The sequence below is a fragment of the Pristiophorus japonicus genome, chromosome 20 (assembly GCF_044704955.1).
Source record: "Pristiophorus japonicus isolate sPriJap1 chromosome 20, sPriJap1.hap1, whole genome shotgun sequence".
In the NCBI taxonomy this organism is placed as follows: domain Eukaryota; kingdom Metazoa; phylum Chordata; class Chondrichthyes; family Pristiophoridae; genus Pristiophorus; species Pristiophorus japonicus.
The window spans coordinates 25,895,739-25,915,522 of NC_091996.1; the positions used below are offsets into that span (position 1 = coordinate 25,895,739).

The 19,784-nt window shown below is 41.9% G+C and overlaps 1 protein-coding gene across 2 annotated transcripts in view; it reads right to left on the reverse strand.

Moving 5' to 3' along the window:
• The window catches only part of mvb12ba (multivesicular body subunit 12Ba), a 184,016-nt gene that overhangs the window by 34,314 nt on the left and 129,918 nt on the right, over nt 1-19,784 (reverse strand). For both annotated transcript variants that reach the window (XM_070862634.1, XM_070862633.1), the window contains exons 8-9: nt 14,049-14,104; nt 10,373-10,432 (exon numbers count right to left, since the gene is read on the reverse strand). In XM_070862634.1, the coding sequence (XP_070718735.1) occupies nt 10,373-10,432; nt 14,049-14,104 (116 nt within the window). The remainder of the gene's footprint in view (nt 1-10,372; nt 10,433-14,048; nt 14,105-19,784) is intronic.

Here is a 19,784-nt window from a genome sequence, read left to right on the forward strand (position 1 = left end):
CGCTCCCCCCCGGACTGGATCTGACCTGACCTCCCTCTCCCCGACCTCCCTCCCACCCCCCCCGACCCGACCCAACGCCACCTACCTGTAAATCTGGTGTGGGGACGGGCCCCTGCCTAAGTCTCGGGCCCGGCCCGTTCAGCCTCCCTCCCCCTTCTCCTCCCCCCCCACCCCCCATCTCCTCCCCCCCCCACCCCCATCTCCTTTCCCCACCCCCTATCTCCTTTCCCCACCTCCCACCCCATCTCCTTTCCCCCACCCCCATCTCCTTTCCCCACCCCCCATCCTCCCCCTTCTCTCGCTGTCAGAAACACAGACACTGACAGACAGAGAATGAGAGACACACACAGACAGACAGAGAGATAGAGACACTGACAGAGACACACTGGGGGGGGGGGGGGGGGGGAGGGGGGGGGCATCCCAGCACGCTGTTGGAGGGCTCCCGGTGCTGCAGTCGGTAAGTAGAAATTTTTTTAATTACTGATTTAAAAAAAAAAATGATTTTCTTATAATTTTTTTTTTTGATTGATTTATTGGTTGATTATTGATGTATTTATCATTTATTATTGATGATGGCTCTTTATTTGTAAAACTGAAGTGTTTAATGTTTGTAAACTTCCCCTTTAAACCTCCTCCCCCCCCCACCCCTGATTTGTAACCTATGCCTGATTTTTCTAAATTGTAGACAAGGTTTTTTCGAGCGTACAAAAATCTTCACTTACTCCATTCTAAGTTAGTTTGGAGTAAATTTTCACTCACGAAACTTTGAAATCAGGCGTAAGTGGCCGGACACGCCCCCTTTTGAAAAAAAAATTCTGTTCCAAAGTGAAACTGTTCTAACTGACTAGAACTGGAGCAAACTAAATGACGAGAATTCCGATTTCTAAGATACTCCGTTCTACACCAGTTGCTCCTAAAAATCAGGAGCAAATCATGTGGAAACTTGGGGCCTACAAGCCTAGTCGATCCAGTCTTTCTTCATATGTCAGTCCTGCCATCCCGGGAATCAGTCTGGTGAACCTTCGCTGCACTCCCTCAATAGCAAGAATGTCCTTCCTCAGATTAGGAGACCAAAACTGTACGCAATATTCAAGGTATGGCCTCACCAAGGCCCTGTACAGCTGCAGTAAGAACTCCCTGCTCCTATACTCAAATCCTCTCGCTATGAAGGCCAACATGTCATTTGCCTTCTTCGCCGCCTGCTGTACCTGCATGCCAACTTTCAATGACTGATGTACCATGACACCCACATATTGCCTCTCCTCATTCTTCCGACCAAAATGTATCACTTAACACTCCCCGCTGCGTTAAATTTCATCTATGTGTCTGCCCATTTTACCAGTCCGTCTATATCCTCCTGAATTCTGTTACTCTCCTTCTCATTGTTTACAACATTCCCAAGTTTCATATCATTTGAAAATTTTGAAATTATGCCCTGAATGCCATTAATATATATCAAAAAGAGCAGTGCTCTTAATACTGGCCGTTGGGGAACATCACTGCATACTTCACTCCAGTCTGAAAAACAACCTTTCATCACTACTCTCTGCTTTCTGTCCTTAGCTAATTTTGTATCTGTGCTGCCACTGCCCTTTTAATCCGATGGGCTTTAATTTTGCTAACAAGTTTATTACGTGGTACTATGTCAAAAGCCTTTTGAAAGTCCACATGCACAGCATCAACCACACTACCCTCATTAACCCTCTCCATTATTTCATCAAAAAAACTCGATCAAGTTAGTCAAACACAATTTGCTTTCAACAAATCTGTGCTGACTTTCATTTATTAGCCCATACATTTCCAAATGCCAATTATTTTTGTCACGGATTATTGTCTCAGTTTCCCCACCATTGACATTAGGCTAACTGGCCTGTAGTTGCTGGGTTTATCCTTTTCCCCTTTTTAAAAAAAAGGGGTGTAAACATTTCCAATCCTCCAGTCCTCTGGCACCCCATATTCAATAGCCTCTGCAATTACTACCCTTATTTCCCTCAGTTACCTGGGATCCATCCCATTCGGACCAGATGACTTTTCTACTTTGAAGATGGCCAACCTTTGAAGTACATCCTCTTTATTTATTTTTATCCTATCTAATATCACTACTGCTTCTTCCTTTACTGCTACATGGGCAGCAGCCTCTTCTCCAATGAATACAGATGCAAACTACTCATTTAAAGGGCCCAAATTTCCCCATGAGTTGCACTGTTTCTTTTGGTGTAACTTGATTTTTCTGGTGTATCTTTTTAGTTGCAAATATGGTCATTTAATTTGCGCCAGTGTAAGTGAGTTAGTCAGTTTTTTTTTTCCCCCCAAAAGGGGGCGTTCCCAGCCACTTACACCATTGATGCCAATTTGGCCAGAAAAAAGTTGTACTAAACTAACTTAGGGCAGTGTATGTGTCCACTTTTGTCTGCACAGAAAGACCTTACTTACAGTTAAGGAATCAGTGCAAGTAACTACATTTAAATCACCACCAAGCACCAAACACCAAACAAAGCACAAAAAGTAATAAACAATTAATTAATAAAATAGAAGGAACCCTGCACCGAAAGCACCAAAATCAATCAGTAAATAACAAATAAAAAATAGAAGTCCTACCTCAGGGAACGCAGTGGGCCGCCGATGAGGGAGCCCATTGGGCCGGGGCTAGGGACGCGTGCTTTGGCCCCTCCCACACAGCCTGCAGTGCGCGTTTGCCGAAACGGCCTGCCAGGAGCTACTGCACATGCGCGCACACTCTAGCGCGCACGTGCAGAGGTCCCCGGCACTGTTTTCAGCGCCGGGACCTAGCTCCGCCCCCCTCTCTTCATTATACGCCACGCCAGCTCCACAGACGGCCCGAGAATCAGCCATGATTGCAGGGAGTTTTTTCGGCGCTGCTTTCGAGGTAAAAGGTTGGCGGGGGGGGCTCGGCGGTGCGTGGAAAAAAACGGAGCGCCAAATTTGGGCCCTCAGTCCCTCAGCCTCCAGAAGAAAATCTCCTGTTTGGTTCCTAATCGGCCTCAACATTCCCTTTTACAATTTGTGCGTTTATAAAAGATTTTTGGGTTCCCTTTTATGTTAGCCGCTAATCTATTCTCATACTCTCTCTTTGTTCCCCTCATTCTTATAAAATAACGAAGGAACTAGATTGTGTTCAAATGGACCAATTATTCTCCTGGGAGAGGTTGGGGACTACGGGGGGGGGGGGGGGGGGGGGGTGGGGTCACGCTTACAAGTTATGCAAGGACAGAACGAAGTTGGATGATTGGTGGTTCTTTTACCAGAGAATAGTGGACATGTAGAACAGTGAACATTGATTCGTTGTATTTCTTCAAGAAAGCTGGACCTGTTTCTGGCTGGGGAAAAGAGATCACCTCATACAAGAGGTAGGTACCCTATAATGTCAGGTACTTGTGCATGAAACACAAAAGGATAGTATGCAGGTACAGCATGCGATCAGGAATGCCAATGGTATCTTGGCCTTTCTTGCAAAGGGGATAAGAACATAAGAACTAGGAGCAGGAGTAGGCCATATGGCCCCTCGAGCCTGCTCCGCCATTCAATAAGATCATGGCTGATCGGATCATGGACTCAGCTCCACTTCCCCACCCGCTCCCCATTACCCATTATCGTTTAAGAAACTGTCTATTCCTGTCTTAAATTTATTCAATGTCCCAGCTTCCACAGCTCTCTGAGGCAGCGAATTCCACAGATTTACAACCACGAGAAGAAATTTCTCCTCATCTCTGTTTTAAATGGGCAGCCCCTTATTCTAAGATCATGCCCTCTAGTTCTAGTCTTCCCCATCAGTGGAAACATCCTCTCTGCATCCACCTTGTCAAGCCCCCTCATAATCTTATATGTTTCGATAAGATCACCTCTCATTCTTCTGAATTCCAATGAGTAGAGACTCAACCTATTCAACCTTTCCTCATAAGTCAACCCCCTCATCCACGGAATCAACCTAGTGAACCTTCTCTGAACTGTCTCCAAAGCAAGTATATCCTTTTGTAAATATGGAAACCAAAACTGCACAAAGTATTCCAGGTGTGGCCTCAGCAATACCCTGTATAACTGTAGCAAGACTTCCCTGCTTTTATACTCCATCCCCTTTTCAATAAAGACCAAGATTCCATTGGCCTTCCTGATCACTTGCTGCACCTTTTTGTGTTTCATGCACAAATAACCCCAGGTCCCGCTGTACTGTGACACTTAGCAAGTTATTATTTAAATAGAGAAAGATTGCACTTTGATTTTTTCAGCCAAAGTGCATGGCCTCGCACTTTCCAACATTATACTCCATCTGCCAAATTTTTACCCACTCACTTAGCCTGTCTATGTCCTTTTGCAGATTTTTTGTGTGTCCTCCTCACACATTGCTTTTCCTCCCATCTTTGTATCATCAGCAAACTTGGTTACGTTACACTCAATCCCTTTTTCCAAATCGTTAATATAGATTGTAAATAGTTGGGGTCCCAGCACTGATCCCTGCGGCACCCCACTGGTTACTGATTGCCAACCAGAGAATGAACCATTTATCCCGACTCTCTGTTTTCTGTTAGACAATCCTCTATCCATACTAATATATTACCCCCAACCCCGTGAACTTTTATCTTGTGCAGTAACCTTTTATGTGGCACCTTGTCAAATGTATCTGTAGAAGATTTCAGGAATCCACTGATTTACTCCCTCCAACAGTAATTATGGTTCCAGAATAACTCAAAATCAGCAGATTAGATCTACTCTACAGGCATGAAAAACAGCAAGTTTAGTTTTAAAATATAACATTGATTATTACCGTTCCCCATCCTGCCTCTATTAAAACCTGAAGTGGGTAGGTTGGAGGTGGGTTCAGGTCAGAATTCAACTACCCACATGCCTCAACCCATTCGGTTTATTTTAGGTTAAAATTTCCCCCAAAGGATAGTAGAAATCTGGAATTCTCTCCCCAAAAAGGTTATGGATGCTGGGACAATTGGAGCTTTCAAAACTGAGATTGATAGATTTTTGTTTGGTCAGGGCATCACGAGATATGGAGCAAAGGTGAATAACTGGAGTTGAGGCACAGTTCAGCCATGATCCAATTGAATGGCGAAGCAGGCTCGAGGGGCTTGTGACCTCCTCCTGTTCCTAATTTTCCTTTGTTCAAGAAGAAAAAAATATAAACGTGTGAACCACAACAAACATAAAATATTCTGGGATGTCGGGCTTTCTAGTTAAAGACAATTATCGTGTTGTCCTGACCATTTGAGTCTCTTGCGGGTGTCGAATTGCTCATTTTCCAATCAACAAAATGCATCACCTTATTTTGTAACGTGATTCGCTTCAACCAAACATTAAGAATTCTGGTCATACGCTCTTTGAAAGCAGGCTATGTTTACAAATGGCTTTTGATTTTTTTTCTTCTTCTGAAGGCTGGAGAAGCAAAAAAATTCCAAGTGTTTGAAACTCCCTACTCAAATACTCAGATCATCAATCAAAACCTTTCAGGAATGAAGTTAAATCTTGAGAATATAGACAGGCATAGGAGGAGCTTCTGAAGCCAATTTGTGCAAATTCTACTTCAAGGGGAGTCAATTCTTGGAGGCTCGGTGGTAACCATCTCCTCTCCATTATAATCAAGAGCCAGGGTTTAAAATGAATAATCCTAAAATCATAAGACTGAGGTGATCAATTTTTCTGCTGGAAGCCCCTAAACAGAATGGGAAAATCAGGAGCCATAGAAATATTTGCACTACATCAGAGAAGGCACTAAGAAAAGAGTCAATTGTTTAATAGATGACAGATCAGTAAACAATTTGAGAAACCCTTCCAACTATTCCCACATCTATTTTCTTCTGATCTAAGTTAACAGATTGACTGACAGGTAGTTTCATGATCAAAGGTAAATCAAAGACATAATAAAAACCAAATGCAACAAAGTCTTTTGACAATCCACCAAAGGCCTCCAAAACATTCTGAAGGAAATATTCTTTCCCTGTTCTATCACGAAAATATAAGATGAATACATTGTCGTCCCATTGAAAACGAGGAGCGTGAGCAGCCTGCCTGGGGCAAGACAAATTTGTTTTTTTTAATGCCCTCTCATCACTGAAAACGTACAAGGGGAGATCATTAAGCAACTTACAAGTCTCAGAGGCCAACATCCCAAAACACTAAGGAACTCGACTTCCAAAGAAGTTGGTTTTTCGTACTGCATGGAACACATACAGATAAAATAGGCAGCTGTGAACCATCTCAGTAAACAGTTACTAAGTTTCAACAAAGTTATTGAAGAAAAGGCCTCATTATGTTGAATTTCACTTTCCCTGGTGCAAAATACAGATTAAAATGCTGATATAGGTAAGCAAAATGAACAAACTTATATTTAAATAGTGCTGTTCATAACCTCAGGATGTCCAAAAGCGCTTCACAGCCAATGGAGTGTAGAGATTGCTGCCCTGGAGGGAAACGCGGTGGCTAATTTACACATAACAAGGCTTCACAAACAGCCACGAGATAAATGACCAGATAATTTGTTTTGAGGTGTTGGTTGAGGGATAGTTGTTAGTCAGAATACGGAGAGAAATCACCTGGTCTTCTTTGAATTGTGCCATGGGATCTTTCATGTCCATCCGTGAGGCAGATGGGACCTCAATTTAACTTCTCGTCTGAAAGAGGACACCTCCCAACATGCCCTCAAAACTGCACTGGAGTGTTAACCTAAATTATACAATAAAGTCTTTGCAATGGGTCTGATGCGAGTGTGCTACTACCGAGCCAAGGGTAACCTAAATCAGCAAACAGTGCACTTTTGTTAAAGATGCAATTCCTCAGAATGGTTTTAAGGCAAAGAAATCTGAGTGATTCTGCAGATATTGCAGTAACATTCTGTATATTTTGAGATACACTAGGATGTAGATTTTAGTTCATTCAACAAATGTGACTATGCTGAAGGCTGAATTGTTTACAGAGCTACCCGTCAATCATGAATGACATTCATAATTAAGACATAATAGTATTGCACATCAGGGGAGCTGGAGTTTCAGGTAGTTACAACAATGGGCATTCAGTTTTACTTGAAGAAACTGGCATCTTCCAACTTAAAATCATCTACCATTAAGGTCTAATGTCTTCTGCTTTATTTATTTTCTTCTCAGTTACCTTAGAATACATTTCAATTCAGCATACAAGAATTTGGTGAAAAAAATTGTCTATTATAAGAATGACTTGAGTTATTTTGTAGCTTTTTTTTTTAAAACCCATTTACCCTTCCCTGTCCATAGCCAACACCTACATTCCTATTTTACTGCAATCCCACTGTATTGTCCACTTCAACTTGGAAAGGCGAGGCAATGTCAGTCGTCTGCTCCTTCACAACTGGAATCAACACCATTCTTTAACAGATTTTTAGACATGGCTCTTTCCTCCAACCCTCTTTAAAAAAAAATCTTTAGCTTGCTTCTGCAAAGAAATAGAAGTGTTCTGCTCCGGTGAAATATTCCAGCTAGTGGTCCAGTCAAGACCACAACGCGCCCACTAGTGATACACATGCTGGAATGGCAGATATGGAACCCTGGGCCTCACATGTATCAGATCAACATTGAAGTTGGCAGGTGGCTGCTATTCACGTCATTTAACGTGCAATGAAAGTCAAGATTGAGAACTTACTATTCCGAATATTCCATACTCCCCACCCCCCCACCCCCCCAATCTTGGTTTGAAAAATATATGGTAAAACATTAATCATTAGAAAATATTATTGCAGTAATTTTATGGAGGCACACCAATTTAGTCCTCTTTCTCTGCATCTCGACAGGGAGATGCAACCTGCATCCTGGAGTGCCTCAATTCACTGCAACTGAGGCCGATATCTTGATGCAGCCCGACAGGAAACCGATCTTCCCCAAAACACACTACATGCGAGGCATCACTGCAAATAGCAATAGATATTCAGTGACCTGCTGCCTCTTACTAAAGGAAAGGACTAGAGCCCTGCTTGGTTAGCTTGGTCTCTTCAGGAGCAAGGCTATCAATTAAAAAATCTGTTTATGCACCAAAGATGCCCTCCAAGTGTGTTAATAGTCTGTCTGTGGAGATCGAAGAGTGTTAATCATTGTTCTGAAATAGAAGCTGCTGCGTACAGTTTTGGTCTCCTTATTTAAGGAAGGATATACTTGCATTGGAGGAAGTTTAGAGAAGGTTCACGAGATTGATTCCGGCGATGAGGGGGTTGTCATATGAAGAAAGGTTGAGCAGGTTGGGCATATACTCATTGGAGTTTAGAAGACCGAGAGGTAACGTATAAGATTCTGAGGGGGTTTGACAGGGTAGATGCAACGAGGATGTTTCCCCTAGTGGGGGAATCTAGAACTAGGGGGCATAATTTCAGAATAAGGGGTCGCCCATTGGAATGGAAATGTGGAGGAATTTCTTCTCTCAGAGCGTTGTGAATCTTTGGAATTCTCTACCCTAGAGAGCTGTGGAGGCTGGGTCATTGAATATATTTAAGGTGGAGATAGACAGATTTTTGAACGATAAGGGATTCAAGGGTTATGGGGAGTGGTCAGGGAAGTGGAGCTGTGGCCAGGATCAGATCAGCCACGATCTTATTGAATGGCGGAACAGGCTCGAGGGGCCAAATGGCCTACTCCTGCTCCTATTTCTTATGTTCTTATATAAGCTCCAGGAACCTAATTTTCTTGCATTTATATAGCACCTTTCATGATTCAGGACATCCCAAAGCACTTCATAGCCAATTACGTATTTTTGAATTGTAGTCATTGTTGTAAATGTAGAAAACTGTGGCAGCCAATTAGCATACGGCAAGGTTCCATAAACAACACAGATGACCAGATTATATTTTGTGATGTTAATTGAGTCATAGATGTTGGCCAGAGCACAGAGAACTCCCCTGCTCTTCTTCAAATTGCACCATGGGATCTTTTATGTACATCTGAGGGCAGATGCAACTTCGGATTAACGTCTCATTCGAAAGATGGCACCTCTGACAGTGCAGGAATCCCTCAGTACTGCAATGAAGGGTCGGCTTAGATTATGTGCTCAAATATCTGGAGTGGGGCTTGAACCCACAACTTTGAGTCTGAGGCTGGAATGCTACCACTGAGCCATTGCAGATAAAGAAAATGAAGGAAGGCATAAAGGACGCTCATATCCCTGAGGGGTCACAAGATTCAAATGTCCATTCAAATTTCAGCATCTGTTGGTCCCAAATGGTGTAACATTATATTCAGTGTTTTTTTTTAAAAACATGATGTTATGGGCAATTGACGTTTTAGAATGAATGTCTTTCCAATAAAGCATGTTGTGCTTCATGAAACGCAATCTGCTCTAGGTTCCACAGATATGGTATATGACGACCTGATCTGTGCATCAGTTAAGAATGTCAATACTTTTGATACTTTGGTCAAGTTTTCAACTTTGGGGTCAAGTGCACCAAAGCATCTGTAGAGCAGATCTATGCTGGAGGGTGTCCGAGTCCCAAGTGACCTGAACACCTTCGCCTCAAGGAAGTACGTTGCTTGGCCAGTGTCTCCTGGATCTCTACTTAAAGCCGGATTCTTTTCCTGACCTGGAGTTAAAAAGTATGACTTTTAGAATATCTAGAGCTCAAGGTCTGTTTGTGTTTGGAAAAAAGTTAAATTTGACATGTGGCAGTAAAGACTGTCTTCCAGTGAATAAGAAGTCATGATCAACCCTCTTGCCCAGTTTGCAGCAGGCTTCACAATTCTGGAAACGGTGTAACATCAGTAATCAACGCCAATAAGTGTTGTGCGCATCGGTCACTGTGAAAGATCCCCATGGCCACACCACAGATGATGTGCCAAAGGCAAGGCTCTGCAAATTGATAATGGGAATCCAAAAACAAATGCTCATCAGCTAAAATATGGCATTAATGGTTTTTACATTACAGATGGTCTGGAAAAGATACTACCCCACAAGACTAATCTCATCAAAGGACATAAAATACTAAATAGGGAAAAGCGTGAATGGACAACAGCCAAGAGTGTGACTGACAATTGAAAAAAAAGGTAGTGGTTTGGAAGAAGGCCTACGTATATCAGGCTGGGTGAATACCAAGTGGTTTACTCCCTACTGGTTGATGGTATAGTCCATTACATGTGAAGATTAAAAAAAAGAAAAACTAATGATTTGTTAATTATATATCTATGCAATCTTTGTATTGAAAACCATTTCCAACCTCTATCTAAATGTAGATTAGAAATAATATGGTCTGATTTGCAAGTACCTTTTAATTATTTGTTTTACAACAAAAAAAACCAACAGCAACATATGCTGATCCATATCATGGTTTTGTGCTTTCGTTTGTCATGAAGGACACTACACATTAATATTTTTCCTTTCAGATGATTTACAAATAGATACTTACTTCTCTTTCTATTTCAGCCAACGATTTGATTGTTATGCCCATTAAATCAACTGGTTGCACCTGAAATGAAATTCACAAATCAAAATTGAGGTTTTAATAAAAAACAAATCCAAGACAAAACCCAAGAGTACAAAATTATAGCTAACATTAATTCTGATAAACCACCACTATTAAACAAGGGTTATTTGACAGACTAAACCCTATGATTACAACTGATCATTTTCTGCATGGATGCAGATCTTTTTCAGATTCTTTCACGACAATAAGCCCCTTATACAGTACTTTTGTTTTCAAAAATGTCTTATTTATTTTACTCATCCTTAAATGCTAATCTAAAATTTTACTGTACAAATAAATTAGACAAGATACTTTTTGACTGGAACGCTGCGTTATGCTCTATAGCATCTAAATTTGCATTTATTTAACACTTTAGATGTAGAAAAACATCCCAAAGTGCTTCATCGAGGAAAAAAGGGCTGGAGCGGGAGTTAGGAGAATTGAATAGAAGCTAGGTTGAAGGGGTAGGTTTTGAGAACATTTAAAAGGTGGAGAGAGATAGAGAAGCAGTTTAACGAGGGACTTCAGGAGAGTAGGGCTGAAAGAACGTAGCGCCGAAAGAGCAACATTCCATTACCAATGGAGGAAGGAAGAAGTGCATATATGGCCAGAATCCGAGAACTGGAAAGCATGATAGGAGATGTGAGGTTGGGGAATATTGCAGATATATGTTGGGCTGAGGGTTTGTAGATGAGGGTTAAGATTTTAAATTCAGTATGTTGGGAGATCGGTCAGTAAAGCCAGGTGATGGGAGAGTGGAGCCAGCAGAAATTTGGATGAGTTGGAGTTTATGACGGTTGGAAATTCGGAGGCTGGTGAGTAAGGTTTCAAAGAAAATTGAGCCTACAAATGACAAAAGTGTGGATAAGGGGTTTGGTAGCAGTGGGGTGAAGTAGGGACAGAAGCTGGCAATGTTGCAAAGGTGCAAGTAAATGGTCTTAATGATGGCTAGGATATGGGGCTGAGCAGGATGCCAAGATTGCCCACCGTCTGGTTCAGCTTGAATGAGCAATCCAGGAAGGGGATGGAGTCAACAACAAGGAAACTGAAGAGGATGGCTTGTGACATTCAGGAAATTCAGACTCATCCATGACTTTGTGTCAAACAGGCACTTGGGGTCAATCGTGGCATTAGAGGAAGCAATGAAGAGGTGTGTTACCAGCAAGAATATGGAAGTAGACCATGTGCCCAGGCATACTTTCACTGAGAGCAGCATGTAGATGAGAAAGAAATGGGCCAATAATGGATCTTTGGAGGACTACACAAGGGCAGTTCCACTTTCAGAAATGAAATTCAATAAATTTCTAAGCACAATTTGGAAGCTTTCATTATGGTATTGCAAAGTAATTCCATTCATTGTACCTAAGCTCTGAGATATATTTTCAGTTCCTATTGACAGTTATGCTGCTTAAGTTATGCAGACATTTAACATGAAATCATTTCCGGTACAGACAATCCCCCCACCCCCCAAAAAAGTTGAAGCATTTACTTTTACTGATGATTCATTTTCTTCAATAGAAATTCTGTGTGTTCTTGGACAGATTTGTATGCAACTTTAGAAGTGGCTTAGTGAGTTGCAGTGAATGGGTCAGATATAAGGGCACCCTGCACAATGGTGATGAGTGCGAAAGGAATGGCTTGGGCATTGCAGAGATGCTTTATAGTGCTGGTGTGGGTTGGTGCCAATTTGGCACATCATGTCGCAGTCAAGTGAAGTAAATTTGGCCATGGTGAGGTCATCCCTGGCCTCCCGGGCATTAATGTTGGTGCCCTGTGCAGCATCAGGTGATTGCGAAGAATGTTAGTGTTGTTGTTGTTGGTGATGCTGGTGTGTTTAGCGATGTTGGTGTTGGGGCTGATCGTGGTGGGATTCTGAGGATCAAGGTGAGATTTTTTCCAAGGGCTCCAATGTAGATGGCAGGTGAGGTTGAGATGACAGAAGCGAGCTGTCAATGATAAGAGAGATTACTCAAAGGAGGTGAATAGACAGTTCATTGCAAACACTGCATACAGTTCAAAAGTTTCATCCAAATCCTGAAGGCTTCAGCTTCTGACATTGGAAAGCTGTGAAATTGTAGCTTTTATGCTACTTCTGCAGCAGTCAACTAGCCAAAGCAATGGAGAGTCACTGAGAACCTGAATACTCCTGGCGTCAAACCCGAGGGATGGCAACCTCGTTGAAAACTTGGTAAAATGTTAAGTGCCTGGGTAAAATCCTTTAAAATATCTTTAAATTACCTCTCAAGTATCTTAATTGACTGGCCCGCCACTTGGTGTCAGGTCTGCGATCTGCACGCAGACCCGACAATTGAGAAACTGACACGGAGGCGGGTTCAGAGCGGACTTTCGCCCCGCTGTCAACCAGAGCCATTTTGACAGCGGGCCAGTCTCCAAACCCACACTCGCAGGGCTGGGAAGATTCTGGCCTCTGTGCCTAAACTCTACCCACACAGCAATCACACGGGTCTTTCCGGTCTGGCACCATAACTTGGAAAAAAATAAACATGTGCCCTTACCATAGTTAGTAAAATAATTTATTGCTCAATGGAAACCACTTCAATAGTAGATACTATAAACAAACAACTTTGCGGTCTATAATATTTGCATTCTGAATATTTCAAAGCCACTAGACACGCCAATATGAATTTCTCTCTTCAGTACTCCCTGTACAAAGCTTTGCACATGCCGCCCACGATTTTCAGTCCATTCATTTTGTCGTACATGAGTAGGACAGGTTTACAGTTAGCCACCATTAGTCAAAACTTTATGACAGCAAAATATAAAAGGTTAGACAATATTTAGCTAAAGAATAGAATGACATTTAATGCTTTCCAGGCGACATTTCTTAGAACTATGCCTAACAAACTAATACAAGAAACATAATGCATACATCGCTAAAATATTTTCCAGCTCTATGGACACTACACTGATTCAAACTGACCCAAAATTTAAGCTGAAATGTCCCCAAACTCTGTGCCTTCTGCTACTAACCACCTTAATAACTCATTTTGCTGTCTGAATCTTCCCCACTGTTTATATTACTTCTCTCTTGGTGTTGATTTTGCAAAATATCTTTTGATATTTGTTACTCTGGAACCCAGCAGAGGTACAGCTGCTGTTTAATTAAGCTTTAGCGCACCCTCGGAACACTACCAACTAGATTTGGTAAACAGTACGGAAAAAGGCACTGGACAACAGCCAAAGTGAGCACACGACAAAGTGGATTCACTCAGCCAAGCTAGGCTAGTCAAAGTCACAATCAAATTTGAAAAATGCTTAGGGCATTTTAAAGTGGCCAAACATAATTTTAATTAAAAATTAGGACATTTTTCTTTGTGGACTTTGCTCTTGATTCACTGTATAAGTTAAGGCAATAGATAGCAACTTCTTGTACAATATTAGCTCAAATATGGTTTCCATACTGTTTCAAAAGCACTTTTACTCTAAAAAATTAAAGTCATAGATTCTTATTTATCCTCAACATACTTTAACATTTTTATATATTACAGCATATATTTGTAATGGACCTCGAATAAATAGTGAAAATTTAAACTTGTGTTTGAATTTTTCACAGCTTTGAAAGAAGAAGTGTGTTTTAGTCACAGTGGCAGACACTTACAGCTTCAACTGCACTGGAGAATTTCTCTGAAATCGTGAAAGGCACACCATCCATTGCTGAAAAAGACACAAAAAGGTAGTTAATTCTTAATGATACTTGATTAGGGTCCTGCATTAGAGATTTACAGGTCGCAGATCTGTGCAACAAAAGTAATCGTTCTTGAAAAGGCCAGAGCCCTCTCTCATGAAGTCTGCTGTGAATTTCATTTTATAGAGTAACATTTCCACTTTAAATTTATTGAGCTATCAGATAATTCACCAAAAAATACAACCTATGGCAGCTTCCGCCACACCTAAAAGGGGATAGTTCCTTTATAGCAGGTGATTACATTTTTACTCATTGAAATCTTTATTCAGAAGACCAGATATAAAACATTTTAAAAAGTGATGGGAAAGTCTGTACATGTTGGCTTGACACATTAAAAAGTGTATAAAATGAAGCAAGTTTGTTCCACTCAATTAATTATTCTCAGGTTCAGGCCTATTGCAGATAAACAATCAAATCGGGAGATGCAGCTTATGCGGTAGCATGTTCCACATTTTGTTTGTGTGAAAGTTGCTGGCATAACTTTTACAATAGTGCGAACGACACACCAGATTTCAGGAGAGTTGTAAATTGTCAGTAGTCACTCAACAGCAGAAAGGTACTTTTCGATTGTTCGTCAAAATTATAAATTCGGTATTGCTCAGGTTTAAAAAAAAAACATACAATTTTTCCAAATATTGCTGTTTATGCTTTCGTTATTTTTTCCTCAGAAATCTTCATAAAAAAAACGTGGTAATGTCAAAACACTTAATTACTGCAAATTAATAAGGTTAAATGATTAGGATGGCTATTTAAAAGTGTAATGACCTTGATAGACAGACAAGAGTCATAGTGCCCAAGTAATGCAAGTCCTATCAAAAAATTAATGATGTTATTGTAGAACACTGTATTAGGAGACCACCTGCATATGAAGCTTGTCCCTCAAGCACTCATTAGCCAGGAATTTAATAAGAGTTATTGGGAAATGGCCAAACTTGTAGATGGTTAGCATGAAAGCTGGCGTTGATGATTTATGAGTTTATTGAGTTTCTCCCAAAAAGATTTTATGGCATGAATGACTAAATGTCCCAGAATTTTAAATTCAACAAGGCTGGATCTCTGTAGCTATCTAAAACATCTCAATTCTGATTGTAGGCTTCTATTTACAGACAAATATGCAAGCATGCATGTTCAATCTAGCAAGGGAGCCAACTTCAATTAACGCTCGACTGGCAATGGCTCCATTAAGTAAAGATATATTTAAATTTCAAAACCTCTCTTCACCCTCCGCCCACCCCCCCCCATACTTTTGTACACACTCAACTCAATATTTTGAGCTTTTTATGTATTCATGTTAAATATCTTACTTAGATGCCTCATTTTACTTTCTTTACAGCACAATTATATACTGTTGCATTGTGTTATTTCTACAATCTACCAATGTTAACATTAAAACTAGCAACTGTTTGTCCAAAATGGAAAGTGTTTCAATCTTTCAGTTGAAAGATACAAAAAATTAGGCATCAGAAAATTACCATTTTAATTAAATGCTTGATCAGTTGTTGCCCATAATATTTTACTCACTTATTCCTAACTAGGGAAAATTCATACTGCCAAGTGCATACGTTACTTATAGCCAGGGCAGGCACAAAGGCAGGACTCACCACTTTTATATTATATGCTTACAGAAAAGATTTTTTTTGCAGAAAGGATACCTGTGTGTTGAAAGGACACAAACACTCCCATCTTCAAGTATGTAAGTATTGTGGACTAAAGATTTGCCAACCTCACGCCCGTTTTTTTTGGCGATATTGCGCCATTTTGGGCGGAGAATGGTGCAGCGGTTTTTGCAGCAGCAGTTTTTAAATACCACTAGGGAAAGGACTGCCGCTGTGCAAGACTCAAAAAAGCACTTTCGCCAAAAATTTGGCTCAGCGCGCACCCGTATTCTGTGCAAAAAAAAAACGGCAAGGAAAAAGCTGCGTTGCAGCCCTTGGAGCAGCGGTAGGTATGAAGACCTGCAGAAGAGGCAAGTTAAAGTTTTACATTTTTAAATTCTATTTCAGTGATTCGATACTTAAGTGTCTTGTGAATGTTGTGATGTTTTATTTTTTGTTTTTTTGCAATTTTTGGGGGGGGACAAGGCCTCTCTCGCAGCGGTATCGGCCTCGGAGTAAAGTTGCAGAAAATTCCCGGATTGCGCCACGAATCCTCGTGCGACACTGATTTTTACCGCTGCGCAAATTGAAGCCTGAATTTTAGGCCTCGTAGCGGTAGCGGAGTGAAAGCGGTATTTTTTGCGGAAAAATACCGCTTTCACCAAAAAATGAATTTTTAGCCCGATGTTTCTGATAAATTCTATCGACTTCAAATTAAACATAAATTATTTAAACTTGCTAATTCTGTTAAATACCTCATGGGACATGTTTATAGAGGTAGATAAATAAATGCAAATCAGTAAACAGGACAGAATGTGAAACTGGTGAATTGGGAACAAACCAAGGTTCAGAACAGGTGAGCTTCATACAATCTACAAAAAATGCAGAGAGCAAAGTGAGTTTAAAATATTTTGCTCAGTGGACTACAATGTTTAGTTGATTAAAATATTACCACCAAATGCTATTTGAATTTAGTATTTCAATTTCAATTAAATGTATTGTGAGGTAGTAGTCTGATTTAACCAATTTTACTGACGTGCAAGTAGCAGGCAACAGATTAAAGCTACACAATGCAAGAGTTTACACAATTAAGTGAAAGCGATCAAAAACAAGAGTTATCCGAATTTATTTTCTATACAATACACTAATTTTAAGATCTATCTCATCCCACATAAAACATTAAGGGGTCGAAATTTCCCCTTTATAGCCCCATTTGCGCCCCCGGGGGCCGATAATGGGGCGCAAGGCAGTTTTTGTCTGGGGGAGGGGGGCATTACTGCCTCCCGGGGCAATTTCGCCCCCTAAATGTTGAACTAAAAGTGTGGAAAGTAACATTTGGTGAACCTGTAAACAGGGCAGAAGACTGCAGTGGTAAACTAAAAGTTAAAAAAAAACTTTTGGGACTTATCCAGCAGCATCCTGGTAGCACTTGTAATTATTTTAGTAAGGCACTAATACATGGTGCATTACAGCTAGTTCATTCACCTAGCACAAAGGATGAAAATAAGGACATGCCACTGGCTCGCCACTTTAATTAGCATTCTACCAAACAAACGAGCTTCAACACAGCTGCAATTAAACAGGGCTGTAATTAAGTATATGCCCTTTATCATAATGATCATGGTTAAAAATGGCAAGTAGCATGAAACGGTATTATTAATCCTGTAACCTCACACTGAAATGAGTGTACATAGAAATCAGCATGTCAAGACTGTCAAATTTTAACACTGTCTTTGTTGATAAAATACATATATTTAGAGATAGTTCATTGCGTTTTGATCAACAAATTCAGCAACTTGAACTTTTCATAAATAAAGTACAATATTCAAGTATTAAGGAACACCTTTAATAGTCTTTTTAACTTGAATACAGCAGATTTCCAAAATGCACGATGGAAAAAAAGTTTTTATTTTAACCAGTTCGGAAGTGCAGGAAAAAGATGAACACAGTATTGTTGTCTGAAGAGTCACCCATTCAGATGGCTGCCCTGTTTATGGGATGGTAGCACAATTTGTGTAAAATATCATAGCAGGGGTGGTAGAAAGTTTGTATATTACTAAGATTCTCCAAACGGCAAGTTCATCTACAGGGAGCAGAGGGGAAGTCAGGCATTTCCCCACTGGGAAATTGGGTGGAGTTTGGAAGAATGCATGATCACCCAAACCTGTTGCTCTCATACATTTCAGAGTACTGTAGTCAATTATATGACTCGAGTCAACATGGTGTGAATGTACTTAAGATAACCTTTCCCGTTTCAGAATCCCTTGTAAGGGAATGACACCGGGGCTTAATCCCTCAATCAACGTAACAGAAACAGATTATCTTGCCATTATCACACTGCTGCACGTGGGAGCTTGCTGTTTGCAAACTGGCTGCTGCGTTTCCCACAAGAGTGATTACACTCCAAAAGCACTTCATTGGCTGTAAAGTGCTTTGAGACGTCCGGTGGTCGTGAAAGGCACTATAAAAATGCAAGTCTTTCTTTTCTTTAACGGTTTAAATTAAGAGGACCAATTGCATAAACGTGGCTTATATTCCATTGAGTTTAGAAGGTTGAGGGGTGATCTAATCAAGGTGGTTAACATTAGAAAATAGGGTATATACAGGAGAAACTATTTCCTCTGCTGGGGGAATCTAGAACAAGGGGCACAATCTTATAATTCAAGCTGGGCTATTCAGGAGTGAAATTAAGAAGCACCTTTTCATACAAAGGCTTGTGCAAATCTCTCCTCAAAAAGGCTGTGGATGCTGGGCCAACTGAAAATTTCAAAACTGAGCTATAGATTTTTGCTAGGCAAGGGTATCAAGGGACATGGAGAAACGGTGGATAGAGAGAGTTGGGGTATAGATCAGCCATAATTGGTGAAATAGGCTCGAGGGGCTGAATGGCCTACTCGTGTTCGGATGTATAAAGAAATAAGTGAATCGGGGAAAATGCCTATTATTCATATCAGAATGTCAAGGTAACTGCTCTGGTGCTGTGTAAATATTACTTATCAAATACAGCCTTGCATAAACTCAGTGAGACCAGCTCTGACGACAGCGTTAACTCTGTTTCTCTCTCCACAGATGCTGCCTGACCTGCTGAGTATTGTCAGCATGTTCTGTTTGTATTTCAGTGTGACAAATCCCTCTAAAAAGGAACAGTAGTCATTTGGTGTTACTTGAACTAGTAACCTTCATACTGTAGTTTGGAAGGGAGAAGGGGGGAGAGGAAGATTGTCTGTTCTGGAAGATTAAAATTGATGGGACCAACACACACATTAAATCTAGAAACATGGGGCCCAAGTTTCCACAAGAAAAAAAACGGGCGCCCCTCCGAGCTGGGCGCCCGTTTTTCACGCCTAAAACGGCGCCTAAAAAAATCCTCGGTATTCTCCACCGACTTACAGGTCCTGTGGCACTCGGCGCAGCCGGCACGAGCTGTGGGTGGGCGGAGCCAGGTCCCTGCGCTGAAAACAGTGCCGGGACCTCTGCACATGCGCGCTACAGCAAGTGCAGTAGCTCCAGGCGCCGAACTGTGTGGGAGGGGCCCGAAGCACGCAGCCCCTAGCCCTGGCCCAATGGCCTCACTGGGGCTGCGTGAATGAGGCTCCTCCCACGGCCAGCTCCTGCTCCCCGCCCGACCAGACCCAACACTCGCTCCCCACCCCCCGCCGACCAGACCCGACCCGACACCCACCTCCCCCCCGCCCCGACCCGACACCCGCTCCCCCCCGCCCCGACCCGACACCCGCTCCCCCCCCGCCCCGACCGAGACCCAAGACCCGCTCTCCCCCCCCCCCCCCCGCCCCGAGGCCCGCTCCCCCCCCCCCCCGCTCTGACCCGAGGCCCGCTCCCCCCCCCACCCGATCCGACCCGAGACCCGACACCCGCTCCCCCCCCCCCCCGACACGACACCCGCTCCCCCCCGACCCGACACCCGCTTCTGTTCCCCAACTCCCCTCTCCCCTCCCTCCCTCCCTCTCTCCCTCTCCCCTTCTCTCTCTCTCTCCCTCTCTCGCTCAGCGGCACGAACAGCTGCAGAATTCTCCCTGGCTGAAGCACTTTCACA